The sequence below is a fragment of the Vanacampus margaritifer genome, chromosome 9 (genome assembly GCF_051991255.1).
Source record: "Vanacampus margaritifer isolate UIUO_Vmar chromosome 9, RoL_Vmar_1.0, whole genome shotgun sequence".
Classification (NCBI taxonomy): Eukaryota; Metazoa; Chordata; class Actinopteri; order Syngnathiformes; family Syngnathidae; genus Vanacampus; species Vanacampus margaritifer.
In genome coordinates, this window is record NC_135440.1 from 24366784 (window position 1) to 24385089 (window position 18306).

The following is an 18306-nucleotide window of genomic DNA, read 5'->3' on the forward strand; positions in this document are numbered from 1 at the left end:
CCCAACTCAAGTCAACTCAGTTTGTTGGTCAAACCAAACATTTATTGAAAACATGACAGAACAGGAAGTATCGGAACACATTTCCTGATTGACATCCTTCTTAATCCTCCTCCTCGTCATCACCTCCGCCAGCTCCTGCCTGGCCCTTCTTGGAGTTCTTTCTCTTGACGCGGCCCGGACGTCCGCCGCCGTACGGGGACCTGAGGGAGAAGTCGATGTGCTTCTGGCTGTCCAGGCGGACCACGAAGGAGGGGATGTTCACCACCTGCTTGCGCACACTGCAGAAAGATTGAGGGGGGGAAACTTCAGAACTTGACACTTGCTTGAAACTCATATTTGAGGTCTTTTTATGATATATTCCTTATTTTGTGCGATTAGTGCAGCGCTACACAGGCTTCATTCACGAGGAATTCTTGACACCACAGGAAATCTGACCATTTAAAACCTTAATCATCAGCCTGGAGAGTTGCTAGTAACGACCGCTACCATTGCCCGAGGTGCAACCCATGCCTTACCTAGCAGCCCCCCCGTCAGTCCGAGCCCTCATTGGCAGGATTGGCTCTGGGCAATGCTTTACTGACAAGGTATACGGCTTTGATACCGAATTGACCTTGATGATAGATTTAACCCATCTCAGCGGAGGGTGTTAAAAGCCAACGGTCCGCTGATGGAAGAGGAAGTATCGAGCATTTCGTAAGACTCAACAACCTTTTCTCCAAAGTGCTCTCGGAGGGAGCGTCAACATACCGGATGTGCCTCTGGCGGATCAGCACGCGGGCGTGGTGGATGCTCTTGGCAAGTCCGAGCTTGAAGACCTGAGTTTGCAGCCTCCTCTCCAAGAAGTCCTCAACTTTCAGACCCAGGATGTAATCCAGCTTCATCTTGGCCTCATCCAACACGCCGATACGCACCAGACGTCTGAGCAAGGCATTACCTACACGTAACAAAAGCATTTAGTCTCCTAAAAAATAATTTTCCCATCATCGATGTAAAGGCTAGGGCCTCATTCACGAGGAATTCGCGACAACATTGGAAATTCAGATACGCGAGATTTAAATCACTGGCTCAAATGTCAAAGTGGCTTTTAACGCAGGTTTCATAAATACCTTCAAACAGACGCTTGGGTTCCTTCTCGTCCAGAGTGAGCAGCTCTCTGGCAGCTTTACGAATCTTGGCCAGGGTAAACTTGACCCTCCACACCTCACGCTTGTTCCTCAAGCCGTACTCACCTAAAAGACAGCAGACCAGTTTTTAAATGTCACGAAACAGGTAGACATTTAAAGTACAAATCATTTTGCAGAACAAAAAAATGCAAATATCAGCAGATCCTCAAAATAAGGTTACCCTGGCTCGGGTGCAAAAATGTGATTTTAAGGGACATGGTCTAGAGCAGGGTTCACCAATTCCAGCCCTCGAGGTCCAGGACGGGGTCCTGCAGGTTTTAGATGTTTCTGCCCACTTGCACACCTCATCCATATAATCAGCTCATCATGCCTGATAACGATCCAGATCTTTAGTATCAGTGTTGGTAGGCGGAAACATCTAAAGCCTGCAGTACTGCGGACCTCGAGGACAGGAATTGGTGAACCCTGATCTAGAGAGTGTCATCAAGAGCTTAAGTCGGGCTTGTAAGTTATTAGTGTTTTAATTTGGTAAGATGGACCCCCATTATTTGTGGGGTATAGAGATTCTGCCTACCCACAAATAGAAAATTCATGTATAATTGATGCCCATTATACCCCCCCCCCCCCTCCACAAAGGCAATCGACTACCCTTATCAGTAATAGCAGAATCATCTGTGACTAATTTTTTTAATTACTTTAATTTCACAGCAGAACACAAAGTTAGCCTGGTATCTCAATCCTTGGCTTGCAGTACAAAATGACAGCCATACTCATAAGTTGGGACACTCTTAATTCAAAGTACCACTGTATAGCAATTAGCCCTTACACACCAATGAGTTTCAACTCCTGGTCGAGACGGGACTTCTCGAAGGGACGGCGGGGGGTGACATATGTCTTGCGACAGACCCAGCTCCTGGCAACGGGCATGGCGGTTTACTAGTGCCTGCATGAAACAGAATTTAATAATCAAAACATGCTAAACAACAGTGTATTTATTTATTAGCCAGTGTATGTGATCAGAAGCAGACTATGCAAGTTAATGCCCGCAATTCATTAAAACGAATGCAATCTAAATAGCAAGTATCACAAAGCTTATTTTGTAACCTGCGATGGCGTGTCCGCTACTATTTGACGTTAACTTAAGATTCAAATAAACTGTGCGAAATAACAACTGCATTACGATTAAAATGCACAAGCAGAATTTAGTACGAACGCGAGTAGGCCGCACAGTCGCCAGACCACGTTGCTCCATGAGACTTGTTAGCATTAGCATCAGCTTTAGCGTTAAAAAAAAACACAACTAAAAAAAAACGACACAGCACCATGTTATGGTTTATAAATGACTGAAATTATCAAGCGGGGTACAGCTCCCAAATTATATTTTACATTACATGCATTCAGAAGTTTAAACTAGACGAAATGAAGTTGCGAACTGTCTTCCATACCTGCTTTGCCCAGGCTCGCGTAGTAAAGAGGAAGTCAATGGCAGCACTGAGCATTTTATATGGCTTTGAACACACTACATATCCCAACATGCTTTTCGCCACTCGAGCGGAAATTGAGATTTTTGACTTGTCGCCCCCTGCTGCCGGAAAACAACAAACGGTTTTCTAATACAATACACTGTCAAACATTCCCTTTTGCACTTACTGTACAAATATTAATGTAACATAATTAGACTAGATTTAGTACTTTTCACATTACAACAAGCGATTTATAAGAGGGCAAATTACTTTACTTTGAAATGATTGAGCTTGGTCTTTCTTTTTTTTTTAAACATCACAAAAAAACTTGGCATATGAATCGGGGTGTGTAGACTTTTTCTAGCCACTGTATCCCCATAATTCATAAGTACTTTTCAGTTTGGTACACTTTTGCCAATCATTATTCGCATAGCAAAGGTGAGGCTGGACACGTAAAGTCACAAGAGGTCATAACGACCCCAAGGTCACTGGCAGCCTCCACTACAGGATCTTTGTTGGGTGTACGTTTGATTTCATCAAAAGATGCCAGAAGTTGTGAGAAACCTCGCTTGCCAATGTGAGTCAGAGCAAGCGAGGCCGGTAAGGTGGTAAACTCAAAAGGAAGGACATGAGGGACTATTTATAATATTCTGAAATGGGAGCCCCGAGCATGTGTTTCTGTCCGTCAGGCTGCATGATCACCTCATGGACACACAGAAAGCTCTTTTCACTGCGCTAGAACCTGTCTTGACCGGACAGGACGCTGCCGGTTTTGTGTGTGGGGGTTGCCTAACCTCCACATTTTGATTTCACAAACGTTGAGCCTTCCTTCGCCAAAACCCCTCTTGGATTTTTCCCTCTATTTGGATTTCTTCTTTCTTTTCTGGCCTGACTCGCCGTCTGCTCTCCTGAGTTCAACTTTTCCTTTCTCATCCCTTGTCCTCTACTCTTCCTCATTCTCCTCGTGTGAGGCTTTTTGAGGCCATGCTGTCCTCACCCACTGTCATCCTCCAGCCGTATGGACTACCTGTCTATCCACAGACCACCACCTGCTACCCCAGCATAGTACAGGTAAACTCTCGCGAATTGCGTCTGGTTTGTTTGGTTGAAAAGTTTTTTTACATTTTTAATTAAAGTGATGACTCATCTCATCAATCACAGTTTTGGTCATTATTGCTTACAATGCCCCCTAAAATGCTTAAAATATGTCACTGATACTATTGGTTGTTAACTCATTCACTGCCATTGACGACTATAGACGTCAAAAATTCATGTGAACTATTTCTATTAGTTTAAAAATAAAAATTCATTTAATTTTTTATAAAAATCTAGAATTTTTTTATTGTACATTTATAACAGATCTAAAATTATCATGCGATTAATTACGATTTAACGGCCCTTATTTTATTTATTTATTTTTTTAATTAGGCCCGTCAAGCAATTACATTTTTTAATTGTAATTAATCACATGACTTCACTAGTTAACTAACGATTAATCAGAAATTTGATATCTGTTCTAAATTTACAATACTTTTTTTTCTAGGTTTTCATACTGTTGTTAGCAAAAGTTTTTTTTTTTTTTTTAACTAATATAAATAGTTTAAATTAATTTTTGACGGCTATAGCCGTCAATGGCAGTGAATGAGTTAAAATTCCTAAATTAGGAGTTGTCATACTTGTATTTTGGATAATTTTTTAAGGAAATTTGGTTCTGCAGATGATACGTTTAGGTCATCCCTCTTAATTAATTTCCAGTATAGAGTGACAACATACTGCACCTGATCTTTAGTCCACTAGTCTTTGTGATGCTAGCATGTGGGGAACCTGCAGTCAGTCCAGAATATATTGCCCGCCATGCTATTCTAAAGACAAATAAAACCTCAGAGGAATTGTTATAAAAGACCCTGTAAACGTAACTCGCGCGAAGACTGAGAACTATGTAGTCGTTAGTTGTGAAAATAAAGTGTTATTCAATCATTTGCACTTCCTGAAACTTTGAGTGTGGCTACAACGGTGCACAGTGACGCACTTGAGCACTATGTTGCAGCTTTAGAGCGCCTCATTGTCATAGCCATGAGTGCATGCATGTCATGGAGAGAAGTTAAAAGATAGAGCGTTTTTTGGTTTGTTTGTTTAATCTGACGTGACAACTAGCGTGCGCTTTAGAGCGCCTCGTTGTTGGCTGTGAGTGTCTTTAGGTCATGGAGAGAAGGTGGAAAAAGGAGGGTATTTATTTAGTTTAGTGATAGGTTTGCCAGCATCTGGACAGGTGCTTCGCCCTGCGTGGTCATATTAGAGCGCCTCATTGTTAGCAGCGAGTGTGCACAGGTGACAGAGAGATGGTTGCAGTGCGAAGGATTTTTTTGTTTTTTTTTTGTGGACTGGAGCTTCACTTTGGCATGGCCACATTAGAGCGGCTCGTTGTCACGGCATGGAAAAGCCCCATGAAGACCCAGTGGGATGTATTCCAGCCATGGTTATAATTCGCGGATCAAACATGTTATGCGTAAGCCTAAGAACGCTTATCGACGAAGTAGCATCCATTTTTCCAGGTTGTAGCAGTGATATTTGAATGACAGTTGAGCGGGGTTTGGGTTTCAGTGCATTCAACGGACACACCCACAGTACTTGAAAAAAGATTTTGAAACTTTATTTTATATACTTGGTTATTTTTTTAGAATGCTAATTTGCCATTGGTTGCTAACTCTCTCCTCTGTTGTGTGTCAAATATAGGAGACATTTTTATTTTTTACTTGACAGCGACTTTAACACATTTTTAAAAATAGATTTAGTATGGACTTTAAAAACAGAAATGGGCTTTGATCGGAAAAAGGCATGTGTGTGTGTGTGTGTGCGTGTGTGTCCCTGACATGTCATCAGTGCCACAATGCATCTGGCGCGGTTCCACCTTGTCAGCTGTATTTTTAGGCTCGCTCTCCTGAGCAGATAATCACAGGAGGAGATTCTGTCACCTATCTGGTTTTCTGCAATCAGCTCCTCTTAAAATAGAGGATTAGGGGGGGGATGCTGCTGCTGCATGTTGATAGTACAACCAACGGTCTCCAAAATAATATAGACAGAATGCTTGTGGTGATGGTGTTTACTATAATATGGCTGGTGCCAAAGAAGCCGGAATGCTTGAGAGGCATAAAACGTCCATACTGATGTAATGTTAAACCTGGTCATGTTTACAATGGTGTTAAACACAAGAGTCTATTTATTAAGATTATTCCAGACTAGATTTTTTTCTTTTTTTTGTTACATTAGATGTCGATATAACTTAGTCAATTTTAAATAATTAGTTTTTAATATGTGTTTGTTTATATTAGTTTGATAAATAATATAATATTTCGGCTTTTATTTAATTTTTTCCTTGTACTACATAATTTCAATTTGACCATCTGACCTGACTAAAAATAACATATTTTCTTATCTTATCTTATCTTGATACTATTCATTTTTATTTTTATTTAATTCAGTCACCTGACTGAATATGCTGGCATGTCGAGATTTTTTTTTTAAATGTTACTTTATTGTACTATTTATTTATTTTATTCTTACTTAAAAAATATATTTTTTTTGTTGACAATTTAGCTGTCTGACTTTTTCCCTTGTGTATGTACGAGCAGTTCAATTGTATACAGTATGTAATCAAAAAAAAAAAAAAAGTTCACTAGCATTACTCAGTAGTGTGTGTGAGAGGCAAGGTTATAATAGTTTCGGATTTGTCATCATAGTTAGTTTTTATTTCATAATCCTGAATGTTGTCCCTAACGGCCTCACATACTTGAGCATGTCACTTGCCACATCTGCACCCGGCGTGGAAATGTCGGGTGCGTGGAAATGTCGCGCCAGCTGTCCCGGCAGGCACCTGGCCCCTGAGCTGTTGACCTGTGAACCCTGAGCTGACAGCTGAGGTGCTATGAGAGGAGAACAAGACAGACAAGACAAATGAGTATCAAGAGACGGGGGGTGGGGGTGGGTGGGCAACGTGTCTGCACGCCTGCTGACAACAGTCGGTGGCAATAAAATAAAGTTGCTGTCATATTTTACAGTACAGTATTATCTTTGTGTCAGGAGGATCCTGTCAGAAAAAATATAATAATGATGACTTTCTACAGCATAACCCCTGTTTTCAGTTTTCATCAAAATGAAGCACATGTGCGTATATGAATTGAAATATGCAGTAGTGTCAGTCAGTGACAGTCACAGATAAGCACAGGTGGTGTGGCATCCCCCTTGGCCACCTTCTCCTCCCCTTGTAGTTGTGGTGATCATTTGATGGGATTGGTGGAGGGTTAGGATTTATGGCGTGGTGGGCGGGTGGTGGGCCGCCATTAAAACATGCAGCAGTTGACGTTGAGGGGCTCAGAGGTCCAGTGGTGTGCTGAAGGGGTAAGACAATGCTTACACTGTCACTATTGTCTAAAAATTACCCAAAAAAATGCATATTGTTGTGTTTTTTTTAACTTTGTGACGTAATGTAATGGGGTTTTACTCCGCATTAACTAAATGACTTTTGACTAAACAAACAAACTCTAAAATGGTATATATTCAGGAAAACTAAGAAAATTTCAGAATTTTGGATAGCGTTATGGTTTGCCTCAGGTGGGCTAATCATCAAAATTGCTATTAAGCATTTTAATCTAATTTAATCTACCGGTAATTGTAAACTGAAGCTGATTGAAGAAAAAAACGTATATTTAGCTAACGTATGGTATTCATGGTCGTTTTTTGTTTTTTTTAAACTTGTTTGTTTTCTTGTATTGTTTATATTTGTAGATTTGTACTGCTTTATATTCCTTGGGGGGACGGGAAAAAAATAGAAGTAGAGGTAACATGTCACTCACTGTACTGTATTTATTTTATCCGTCTATCTATCCATCCATCCGTTTAGCTAGCTAGCTAACTAGCTAGCTGTCTAGCAGTCTGTCCAATTATCACTCTGTCTAGCAAGCTATCTCTATCGGTCCGTCCGTCCATCCATCCATCCAAATAATCCTCTACCGTCCTCCCCTTCTTTTCAGGGAGCCCCCACGCAGGAGGCGGGCCCTGGCGGCCCCGACCCCACACTGCCTCAGGTGTACGCCGGGCCCCCCTCCTACCCGGCCCCGGGTCAAGGGCCAGCGGCATCCGCGGGTAGGCTGCCGCCTCTGGATTTTAGCCCGGCACATCCCGGCTCCGAATACCCCGAACACGCTCAGCTGAGGGTCTACCAGGGCCCTCTGCTGGAGGGCGCCGAGCCTCTGGTGTCCGCCAACACGGTAAGAACAACAAGGAATGAAAGTCACGTGATGACAATGCAACAGAAAGCCCAATTAGTTCATCCATTTTAAAATGGATATTAAGGATACAGAATAAATGCTCAAACAGTTTTCCATAGCTTTTGATTTTTGTGGTTTAATGAGACAATTATATTTGCCCACCTTCTTCTTTAGGAGCCCCCGCATCCTCTGTTACGTCCTTTTAAGGCAGCACCACATCAATGACGCTCAGTAAAGGGGGACAGCTGGGAGTGTTGTTGAAAATAACCCCCCCCCCCCTCCTTTTTTTTTTTTTTTAACCGTGGCTCATTTTAAACGGGCAATAAATCAGATTATCTTTCACAGATTAAAGAGGTGAAGGTGTGTGTTGATATTGTGTGAAGGTCTTTTCATACATCGACTACAGCGAAAAATGCGTAATCGCCACCTGTCGTCTCCATTTAAAATAGTAACCAAAATGAGAAAATGCACAATTTTATTTTTAAAAAACATGTTGTTCAGAAGAAATGTTAAGAACTTGTTTTAATGTGTATGTAAAACTCACGATAATAGTTCTCATTTTTTTATTTTGCTATAGTTAATAGTATTATAACGGGTTAACTGATTATTCAGTCAAATCAAATGTTGAATGTATATGTCAAATTCTTTGTTTTGTATTTTTTTATGTATCATAACCAATCTTCAATAATACATAATCCAATTTTTTTTTAAATTAATTTATCTGCATTACTTTAAATTAGTGCATTACGTCATTCCTGCAAATGACCTCATACTGTATTTGTATCCACTTGTCAACAATGTAGTTTTCACCGTGAGATCCAATACAAGAGTGCCTCCATACTGGAAAATACAAGCACAATAATAAACATACTGTATTGTTAAATGAATGTGACATTCCAAACTGTCATTTTATTACATATGAACATTATTATCTTATCAAAGGCAGACATTCTGATACAGCTCCTGCATTGGATCTCATTCATCAAATGACTCAAATATGTGTTAACATGTCAACAGTGTGTCTACTTTAACGATTCAGAACAATGTGTTAAACTGAGGGTGCGTTTAAGACTGCTGGGAAATACGATACGTCATACTTCAGTGGTTTTCAAACTTTTAATAGCAAGTACCACAAAATAACTCTCCAAGTACCACAAAGCATAGAGTTTTCTTTTTCTGAAAACGTATTTTTAATATTCCTGTTAGCCACGGCAACATTATGCATTGTTTGAGCATTAACGTTGAGCTTAAATATTGGAAAACAAAAAAGAAATTAACTTTGGTGATGATTCTACTAAATGTATTGCACACAGGTTTAGTAAAAATGTACCTCAATTAAAGTTTGAAATCAGTTTTATTCTGGTTAATTCTACATTTGATTGGTGGATTGCTGTTCATCTGTCGTTTTTTTTTACATGGAGTTTTTATAACATACAGTACAGTAATACCATTCTTGATGAATTTTGTGAAGTTTTTAAATTTCACACCTTACAAACAGCACGTAAAAAATAACAAAAATAAAGAAAAACTCGCAAAGGGAAAAATAAAAAGTCCAAACTACATACAAACCCTATTACAACACTGACTTAAGGTCAAAGCTAAGATTCGAACCCAGAACCTTGTAACAATGAGACAGACATGCCGACCCCTCCCCCACCGTGCTGCCCAATTTTGTACCGCTTGCCGACAAAATAGGTCTGTTGACAAGCAGCTGCCAAAGTTTTCAGTATGATATTTCTGACTTCCAAGCAGTCTTGAACGCACCATCTGACCTGGAGGGGTATTCCGTTACCCAAATTTTCTAAGTAGGATCCCCGAAAACTTCACACTTGTTCTGGAATGCAAAATGAAGACGTATACCATATTCTTCTCTCTTAGCTCAATGATGTCTCCTTTTTCTTCTGCTAAATGGTCTTTTGTGTGGCCCCGTATATTTTATGACTATACAGCCCCTCACCCCCTCCCAGACACACAAGGCTCCATGCTGGGAGACGCCCGCCACGGAAAGGGGGGGAGGGGGCGAATGGGGGAGGCAGACCAGATGACCCCCACCCTTCTCTGCCACTCTGAAATATCACAACACAGGTCCAGAACACTATTTTGCATCGTGACATGACACCACCAAACAAGCTCAACCCCGCCACCACCCCTCCCGCCCCATCTCCCCCCCCCCCCCCTTTGCCTCACCACTGTGGCGCGTATGTGTGTGTGTTGTCACATTGAAGCCAAGTGTGTGTGCAAACTTTTGGGCTCAATTTGATTCTTAAAACTGACAGCTGGGACAACTTCTTCGGAGTTTTGGAGTGTATGTATTTAAAAAATAATAATTTCAATAATAATAATTAAAACATTGTAATAGAATTCATAACCATTAATGTTAAAGAATCAAGAAATTACCTAGTTACAATGATAAATTGTTTTTGTACTAATATATCATGAATAAATTTAGTGAGAAATTAAAAAATAAAAAACACAAAAAAATCGTATCCGCCAACCTACTCACAATTCGCTACTATTTTGCTATTATTTTGTAAAAAAAAATCTAAACTATTTGCGGCTTTGTGCTCTTTACAATTCACCAAAAGATACCACAAGATGGCGCCAAAGCCCTGTCAAATAGAAAAGTGGGGCTTTGGCCACAAAATGGAACCAAATAATAATAGAAAAGCTTTGCCCTGGCGCCATCTTGTGGCATCTATTGACAATTCCAATTATTTTTGGCAGTGTCATTTACCTGCGGATTTATGTGACAATTATTATGAGGCAGTTTATTTATAAAGGTAAAGTAAAATTGGTTTGAATTGATATTAAACTGTTTTGGACAACATTTTGCGGTATAATTACGGTTTCAACTATTATAGGTAATTTGAACACTTTTGGTCAGTTACTTGCGGCTTTTTGCTATTACATATTATCATATTATAATTATATATAATAGCGAGCAATTACTGTTAAAAAAAATATTTTAAAAACTAATTTAGGAATAGAAAAAACAAAATTACGGCTGGAAATATAACAAGAATCTCGATGTGTTAGTCATGTTGCGGCCTGTGTCGTGTGTATTTACGTGCGTTTGTCCTTCCCTTCCTCTCCTCTTCATCCCCAAGCATATTAATGATGACACTTTCCCTTTAACCCTTGGCAGAAAAGCAGCACCTTGACCTCAGACTGACCCGTTTGGAACTTTTAGTGGTGCTCTTTTTTGTTTTTCTTTGTGTCTCTTTTTTGTTGTTCTTTAAAGCTTTCTGTCGCTTCAATTCAGGCCTCACTGGAAAGCTAATAATACCCTCTTGTATTTTTTTTTTTTTATCGTGTCTTTATTAGCACCCTGTGCAAGTTTGAATTTATTCACTTTGTCTTCATAAAAACGACTTAACACGCTGCCCCCCCCCCCCCCCCCCCCCGCCCCCCAACACATTGATACACACACTCCATATGAGCGCACACTAGCATCGTGATGCATTGTGAGACAGTGAATGTTTCTCTTCCTTTCTTTTGGCTCTTTACTTCTGGTATTGTTGTGCATGGGACAGTTCAAAGCAGATGGGTTTTTACAGCATTGCTGCCGTTGTATGCGTTTCACTTTGTTACAGCTGCTTGGGGAGAATGATAAGCTCTATTGTTTTTTATTTGTTATTCTTAGGCCAAATACGTTGCTAGGTAGACAAATGGGCAGCATCACATTTGGTGTTCAAATTTTGACAATGACTTGCCATAAAAATAAAAAAAAAGTTCCACAAGGTCAAGACAAGACAGTTTCTCTAAGCAACATGACATTCAGTAGGTCTATCATAAGCAGACCCACAATAGAGTCTCAAGAACCTCTCTGAAAAGTCACAAGAAGTCTGCCGTTTTGGTTTGGAGCGGCCATTTTGGCAAGCTAGCGCCCTACAAAATGAAGCCAGTTTTACCTAGAAATATGAAATCTGGTAGGCAAGTATATCATGAAAAGACCCACAAAAAAAAACTATAACAAAAGCCAGTTTGAGTTACTAACATGAAATTCCATAGGCATATTTATTGTATCATGAGTAGAACCACCCAAAAAAAATTGAAGTTTACCATTTTGGTCCAGGAGCAGCCTTCGAAATCTTAAAAAGAATTCAGTCGCTGACGCTAGTTTGTTAGCTAGAGGAAATCCTGTAGACATGTCCATAATGAGTAGTCCCACAAAAAAAAATTCACGAACCCATGCCTGAAAATACACAAAAAGCCCGCCATTTTGGTTTGTAGTGGCCATTTTGGCAAGCTAGCGCCCTACAAAATGAAGCCAGTTTTACCTAGAAATATGAAATCTGGTAGGCAAGTATATCATGAAAAGACCCACAAAAAAAAAAAAACTATGACAAAAGCCAGTTTGAGTTAGTAACATGAAATTCCGTAGGCATATTTATTGTATCATGAGTAGAACCACACCACAAAAATTGAAGTTTGCCATTTTGGTCCAGGAGCAGCCTTCGAAATCTTAAAAAAAAAATTCAGTCGCTGACGCTAGTTTGTTAGCTAGATGAAATCCTGTAGACATGTCCATAATGAGTAGTCCCACAAAAAAAAAAATTCACGAACCCATGCCTGAAAATACACAAAAAGCCCGCCATTTTGGTTTGTAGTGGCCATTTTGGCTAGCTAGCGCCCTTCAAAATGAAGCCAGTTTTACCTAGAAATATGAAATCTGGTAGGCAAGTATATCATGAATAGACCCACAAAAAAATTCCAATAACAAAAGGCTAGATATTATTATATTATATATATATATATATATATATATTATATTATACCGTTTTAATGTCTTTTTGGCCATCCTTGAAAAATTGAGGTATCCTACAAATTATGTTCAGTGACCAATTTCACACCACGTATACCAAGATAGATCCCGCAAAATTTTGAAATGTTTTTGTCACTGTGTGTCAGTAGAGCATGATGGCATTAGTTCATTCGCAAACAGGCCAATTTGCAGTTTATTAGTAGTGAGTGTAGTTAGCTGTTGTACTTTTCTCCAGGCATGTCTTGGACCCCCCCTCCCCCCCCCTTTTTTTTTTTTTTTACTTTCACACCTCCTCACATTTGCCTGAGAGGGATCACTGGTTGCGGAATGCTCTTTGGTTTGGATCACCTGACCTGGTGGTAATGTCTTGTCTAATGTTATGTGATGCTATGTACACAACCAGGAAGTGATCAGATGTCCACCACCCTCATGCGTCCTCACACTTTCTCTCACAATTCCCACCTGTTTCCCTTTTTTCCCATATGGTCTGTCATCCTTTCTTGGCCATTAGGAAGAAGTTTTGGCCCCCGTGACCTCGGACCCACAAGCCCTGAGCGCGTCTGTAACATCTGGCGGCGGCGGGGGTAGTGGGAGTGATGACGAGGGGTCTGGTAATGCCCAGCCCAAACGCCTCCACGTGTCAAACATCCCGTTCCGCTTTAGGGACCCGGACCTTCGGCAGATGTTTGGGGTACGAACTTCTATTTATAGCAGTGCCATGAAAAAAAACATTTTTCTTTTAACAAACATAATGTTTCGGATCTTGAAGACAAAAACTACAATTGACAAAAAGAAAAAGATATAAATTGACGATCCGTAAGACTTTTGGAGAAATGTTCTGCATACTTAAAATATAATTGCTGACATTTTTGGATTGTGTGTGAAGCCGTTTACAGCTAGCATAAAAGTGGTGGCAATGTGACGGTCTGGGGCTGCAATGTTCCATCAGGACCTGGACGACTTGCTTCAAACAATGAAACACTTAATTTTGCTGTTAGAAAATTGTTGCATGTGAACGTGGAACATACCAGCAAGTCCACCACTAAATGCCTAAAATTACAAGGTATCGGAGTGACCAAGTAAAAGTCAGACTTAAATCCAATAAAGATGTTGTGATATAAATCTAAACATTTTCACGGCACTGTGAATGTCAATCATCTTTCCACACAGCATCTTTATGATACAAATCTCTTTTCTAGCAATTTGGAAAGATCTTGGACGTTGAGATTATCTTCAATGAAAGGGGGTCAAAGGTAAAGCGTAACAAGAGTTTGCACTTAAGACGTGAACTGGAGATATGAACAAAACTCACCCTGACTGCATACTCGAATGCAGGGATTCGGGTTCGTCACCTTCGAGAGCGCAGCCGAGGCCGACCGAGCACGGGAGAAACTGAATGGGACGATCGTGGAAGGGAGGAAGATTGAGGTGAGACGCGCATCGGTTTCCATAGCAACAAGTCGCTGAACATGTTCTTTCGATAATATCCAATTTAGTTATGGTGAGAAAATCACATTTTCTTGTGTGACATTTTTTTTGGTCTTTTCAGGTTAACAATGCCACCGCGAGAGTCGTCACCAAAAAGCCGCAAACGCCGCTCGTGAATGGCGACCTTTCAAGTGAGACACAACTTCAATGATTTATTTTTTTTTTTCTTGGCTATGAATAATTTGCTCTTGTCTGTGTAGCTTCCGGGTGGAAGATCAACCCTGTCATGGGGGCCATGTATGCACCGGAACTCTACACGGGTCAGTAAACGCAACATAACACAATACCTCACAGCGACAATTGACTGGTTTCTAATCAAGCTGCCTGCTTTTTTTGTTCAAGTGGCAGGTTTCCCGTACCCGGTGGCGGCGCCGGCACTGGCCTACCGCGGCTCGGCGCTGAGGGGTCGAGGTCGGACCGTCTACAACACCATCCGCTCTGCTGCAGCGCCCGCTGCTGTACCCGCCTACCCGGGGTAAAGCCCTGCATGTTTATAAAATACTAGATGGATCGGTTTGTCGTGCTACCTTTTGGATCTGGATTGGGTTTCTGCCCTTAACTATGTAAACAGTGGCTGTGTTCAGAATCACTTCCTATCCATAATAATAATAATAATAATAATAATAATAATAATAATAATAATAATAATAATAATAATAATAATAATAATAATAAACTGAGGTGGACCAAACTGAAATGGATAGAATTCTGGTCTGGACAAGACTGGACTGGACTGGAATGAATTGGATTAAACTGCATTAAACTAAATGAAGATGAACTGATCTGGACTAAACTGGACTCGGCGGAGGCTAAGCTAAATTAAAGTCAACCGAGCTGAGCTGGAATAAACTGAACTGTAGAAGACTGGACTGAACAGGACTAGATTGGACTGAGTGGGACTACATTACATTTAACTGAGCAGGACTAAACTGGACTATATTTAACTGGACTATTTTTTTGGGGACTGGACTTGACTAAAATGGACTGGATTTTATTCAGCAGGACTAAACTTGAGTTTGACTAAACTGGACTGGACTGACTAAAGTAAACTAAATTTAACTGAATTGAGCTGGACAAACTGGACTAGACTCAACTGGAGTAAATTAAACCAAACTTAACAAGAGTAAAAATGGATTGAACTAGACCTGACTAAACTGGACCAGACTGGATTCAGCAGTGCTAAACTAAATTTAACTGAATTGAGCTGGACTGGACTAGACTCATCTGGAGTAAATTAAACCAAACTTAACAGGCGTAAAATGGATTGAACTAGACCTGACTAAACTGGACCAGACTGGATTCAGCAGTGCTAAACTAAATTTAGCTGAATTGAGCTGGACTGGACTGGACTCAACTGGAGTAAATTAAACCAAACTTAACAGGCGTAAAATGGATTGAACTAGACCTGACTAAACTGGACCAGACTGGATTCAGCAGTGTTAAACTAAATTTAACTGAATTGAGCTGGACTGGACTGGACTCAACTGGAGTAAATTAAACCAAACTTAACAGGAGTAAAATGGATTGAACTAGACCTGACTAAACTGGACCAGACTGGATTCAGCAGTGCTAAACTAAATTTAACTGAATTGAGCTGGACTGGACTGGACTACACTGGAGTAAATTAAACCAAACTTAACAGGCGTAAAATGGATTGAACTAGACCTGACTAAACTGGACCAGACTGAATTCAGCAGTGTTAAACTAAATTTAACTGAATTGAGCTGGACTGGACTGGACTCAACTGGAGTAAATTAAACCAAACTTAACAGGCGTAAAATGGATTGAACTAGACCTGACTAAACTGGAGCAGACTAAATTCAGATGGGCTAAACTAAATTTATCTGAGGCGTGAGTGACTGGACTGGACTATACTGAACTGGATTGAGCCTGAGTGGGACAAAACTAACTTTAAGTGAACCAGACTAAATTGGAATGGACTAGAGTACACTAAACAGAGCTGGCCTAAACTAAATTGAATTTAACCGAACTGGACTAAACTCGACTGGACTGAAACGGACTAGATTAAACTCAACTGAATTTAACTAAAGCCGGACTTAATTGAAGTGAAGTTGAATGGACTATACTGGACTGGAAGTGAAGTAGGCTGGACTAAAAAACTCAACTGTACTGGGAACAATTTCATAATGTTTTCCACTTTCACCATCAGGGTGGTGTATCAAGACGGTCTCTACGGAGCAGAAGTCTATGTAAGCCAACCTACCTACCTTGTCGCTGTCCATTCAACTTCTCTTATGATTGATTGTTAATCGGTGACGTGATGTATTCCCGTGCAGGGAGGTTATCCTGCCGCGTACAGGGTGGCCCAGACAGCATCGGCTGCCGCTGCTGCAACATACAGTGACGGGTAAGCAAGCATATCAGAGAAAATATCTCCACCTGGATTATGACCTCATGACAAGTGATTATTTATATATTGCGATGATGTCACCAGATATGGCCGCGTTTACACCACAGCTGCAGACCCCTATCACCACTCGGTGGGACCAACAACCACATATGGTGTTGGCACTGTGGTGAGTTCACACACACACACACACACACACACACTGGAAGTTTAAACATTAAACAAAGAGAATACCAAATTCTGCAAAACACCATAGATAAAAATAATAATAATCGCGGGGACAGATAAACGGCATTTCCATTCGTCTCATTTCATTCGCAGGCCAGTTTGTACAGAGGAGGATACAACCGCTTCACTCCCTACTGACACACCACAACTGGATGTGAGCTGGATGCTGCACACGTGAAGTGACAGGACGGACTGAAGTTGTAAATATTGTGTAATGTACTGTTCTCCATGTTCAGCACCAGAATAGCATCATTTCTGTATTTTACAAGTGAACTTCAACGGAGGACTCATGATGCCAGAAGGCCACTGTGGGAGATAGCTCGATCTTTTTTTTCACGGGTCAAACTGTACATTTTCATAAGTTGTTTGGTCTGGATGATGTGATGAATCTTTATTTAAGTGTGTGTGTTTGTGTGTGGGAAGAGTAGGGGGGGCAAAGTGTGACACCGGTTTCACTATGAGAGCATTTTTGGCCCGTTGCAGAGTTGACTGGACTTGATTGGGGCTTCATTTGTGTTTCTTACTAACAAACTACCTCTTTTCTTTTGGCTTTTCTTCCTGATCTCGCTGTGTGTGATGTTTACCTCTAAATAAAACTCTTGTCATCTGGCCTTCTTGTATTACTAATTTTTCCCACTCAAAATCCACTTGTGTGGTTCCTTTTGTTTAAAAATTGGGCCTTATTCATCTTTCAATCAACAGGCCTCATGAAAATTGAAGCTTTGTTTTGTTTACTTTTTCAGCTTTATTATTTTCAATATAGTTTGCTTCTGCTCTATGATAGCTTTTTTCTTTCCTATGTAGAAAATATATAATTAGGTTGAACTGCTATTTTTTCCTCCTCTCCTGCTTTATTTATTATTCATCTGTTTTGTTTGACTCATAACTGACATTTCTTTTGCATGATGTTTCAGTCTGCTTTTCTCAAATTCTGCACTTAGCTGCTTTATATTTCTTTTAGGTTTTGCTATTTATCTACTCAGAAAGCAGCAAAACATCTCTGTTCTCTCTGATTTGCATGGTTTCAACATTTCTAAGCTTGTTTTGTAGCCTCTCTTTTGCTTCTTAGCTTTCTTTGTACTTGTGGTTTAACTGGACACATGGCAAATCTTCAGAATATGACCACAGGTTCAACCTACTTCCAGTCAATGTTTTGGACACATTCTACAAGTACTACGGAATGAGAAACTGTTCAAACATGTCACTGGTAGTGTTTTTCCTTGTGGTGGTACCTTGGGATAGGAGTGGCCCAACTTACGACTTTTTCGAGATACAAGGCAACGTTCTGAACTTCTGTTTTTTTGCTTTGACTTGAAAAATATGAAGCAAGTGCTTGTCACCTCACACAAGCAGCACTTTAGTGTATTGAATACACATTTGAAAGGGCCCTACTTGAAGTTGAAAACAGCTTTTGTTTATACAACTTCGTGTACTGACAAACTTAATATAATGACAAAACCGGTTTTGTGTTTAAAATCCGTACATCTGATCGTAGATGTGCTAACACTTATGTGAAACCTGACAGGCTAACGAATAGCATTTGAGTACGAAAACGGGTATTAAACACAAACAATACAGCAACTAATGTAAACAAACTGTATAATAG

General features: G+C 40.3%; 2 protein-coding genes across 2 annotated transcripts; one reads left to right on the top strand and one right to left on the bottom strand.

The window, feature by feature from the left end:
* Positions 1-16: 16 nt before the first annotated feature.
* On the bottom strand, positions 17-2619 carry rps9 (ribosomal protein S9). Its single transcript, XM_077574590.1, has 5 exons — positions 2570-2619; positions 1955-2067; positions 1107-1229; positions 748-934; positions 17-278 (listed from the first exon to the last, which is right to left on the bottom strand). Exons 2-5 carry the CDS (start codon positions 2049-2051, stop codon positions 101-103), a joined length of 585 nt encoding a protein of 194 aa, XP_077430716.1. The 5' UTR covers positions 2052-2067; positions 2570-2619; the 3' UTR covers positions 17-100.
* A 732-nt stretch (positions 2620-3351) lies between these two features.
* rbfox1l (RNA binding fox-1 homolog 1, like) lies at positions 3352-18268 on the top strand. Its single transcript, XM_077574589.1, has 12 exons — positions 3352-3658; positions 7615-7851; positions 13128-13307; positions 13816-13869; positions 13952-14044; positions 14166-14235; positions 14305-14364; positions 14447-14579; positions 16275-16314; positions 16402-16472; positions 16560-16641; positions 16794-18268. The coding sequence occupies exons 1-12, from the start codon at positions 3572-3574 to the stop codon at positions 16836-16838; spliced, it is 1152 nt and encodes a 383-aa protein (XP_077430715.1). The 5' UTR covers positions 3352-3571; the 3' UTR covers positions 16839-18268.
* The last annotated feature ends 38 nt before the right edge of the window (positions 18269-18306 follow it).

Coding starts and splice junctions, on each gene's coding strand:
- rps9 (XM_077574590.1), bottom strand. CDS start 2,051: ATGCCCGTTGCCAGGAGCTGGGTCTGTCGCAAGACATATGTCACCCCC. Junction 935..1,106: donor ACCCAAGCGTCTGTTTGAAG/GTATTTATGAAA, acceptor TGTTACGTGTAG/GTAATGCCTTGCTCAGACGT. Junction 279..747: donor ATCCGCCAGAGGCACATCCG/GTATGTTGACGC, acceptor ATCTTTCTGCAG/TGTGCGCAAGCAGGTGGTGA.
- rbfox1l (XM_077574589.1), top strand. CDS start 3,572: ATGCTGTCCTCACCCACTGTCATCCTCCAGCCGTATGGACTACCTGTC. Junction 7,852..13,127: donor CTCTGGTGTCCGCCAACACG/GTAAGAACAACA, acceptor CTTGGCCATTAG/GAAGAAGTTTTGGCCCCCGT. Junction 14,580..16,274: donor GCTGTACCCGCCTACCCGGG/GTAAAGCCCTGC, acceptor TTTCACCATCAG/GGTGGTGTATCAAGACGGTC.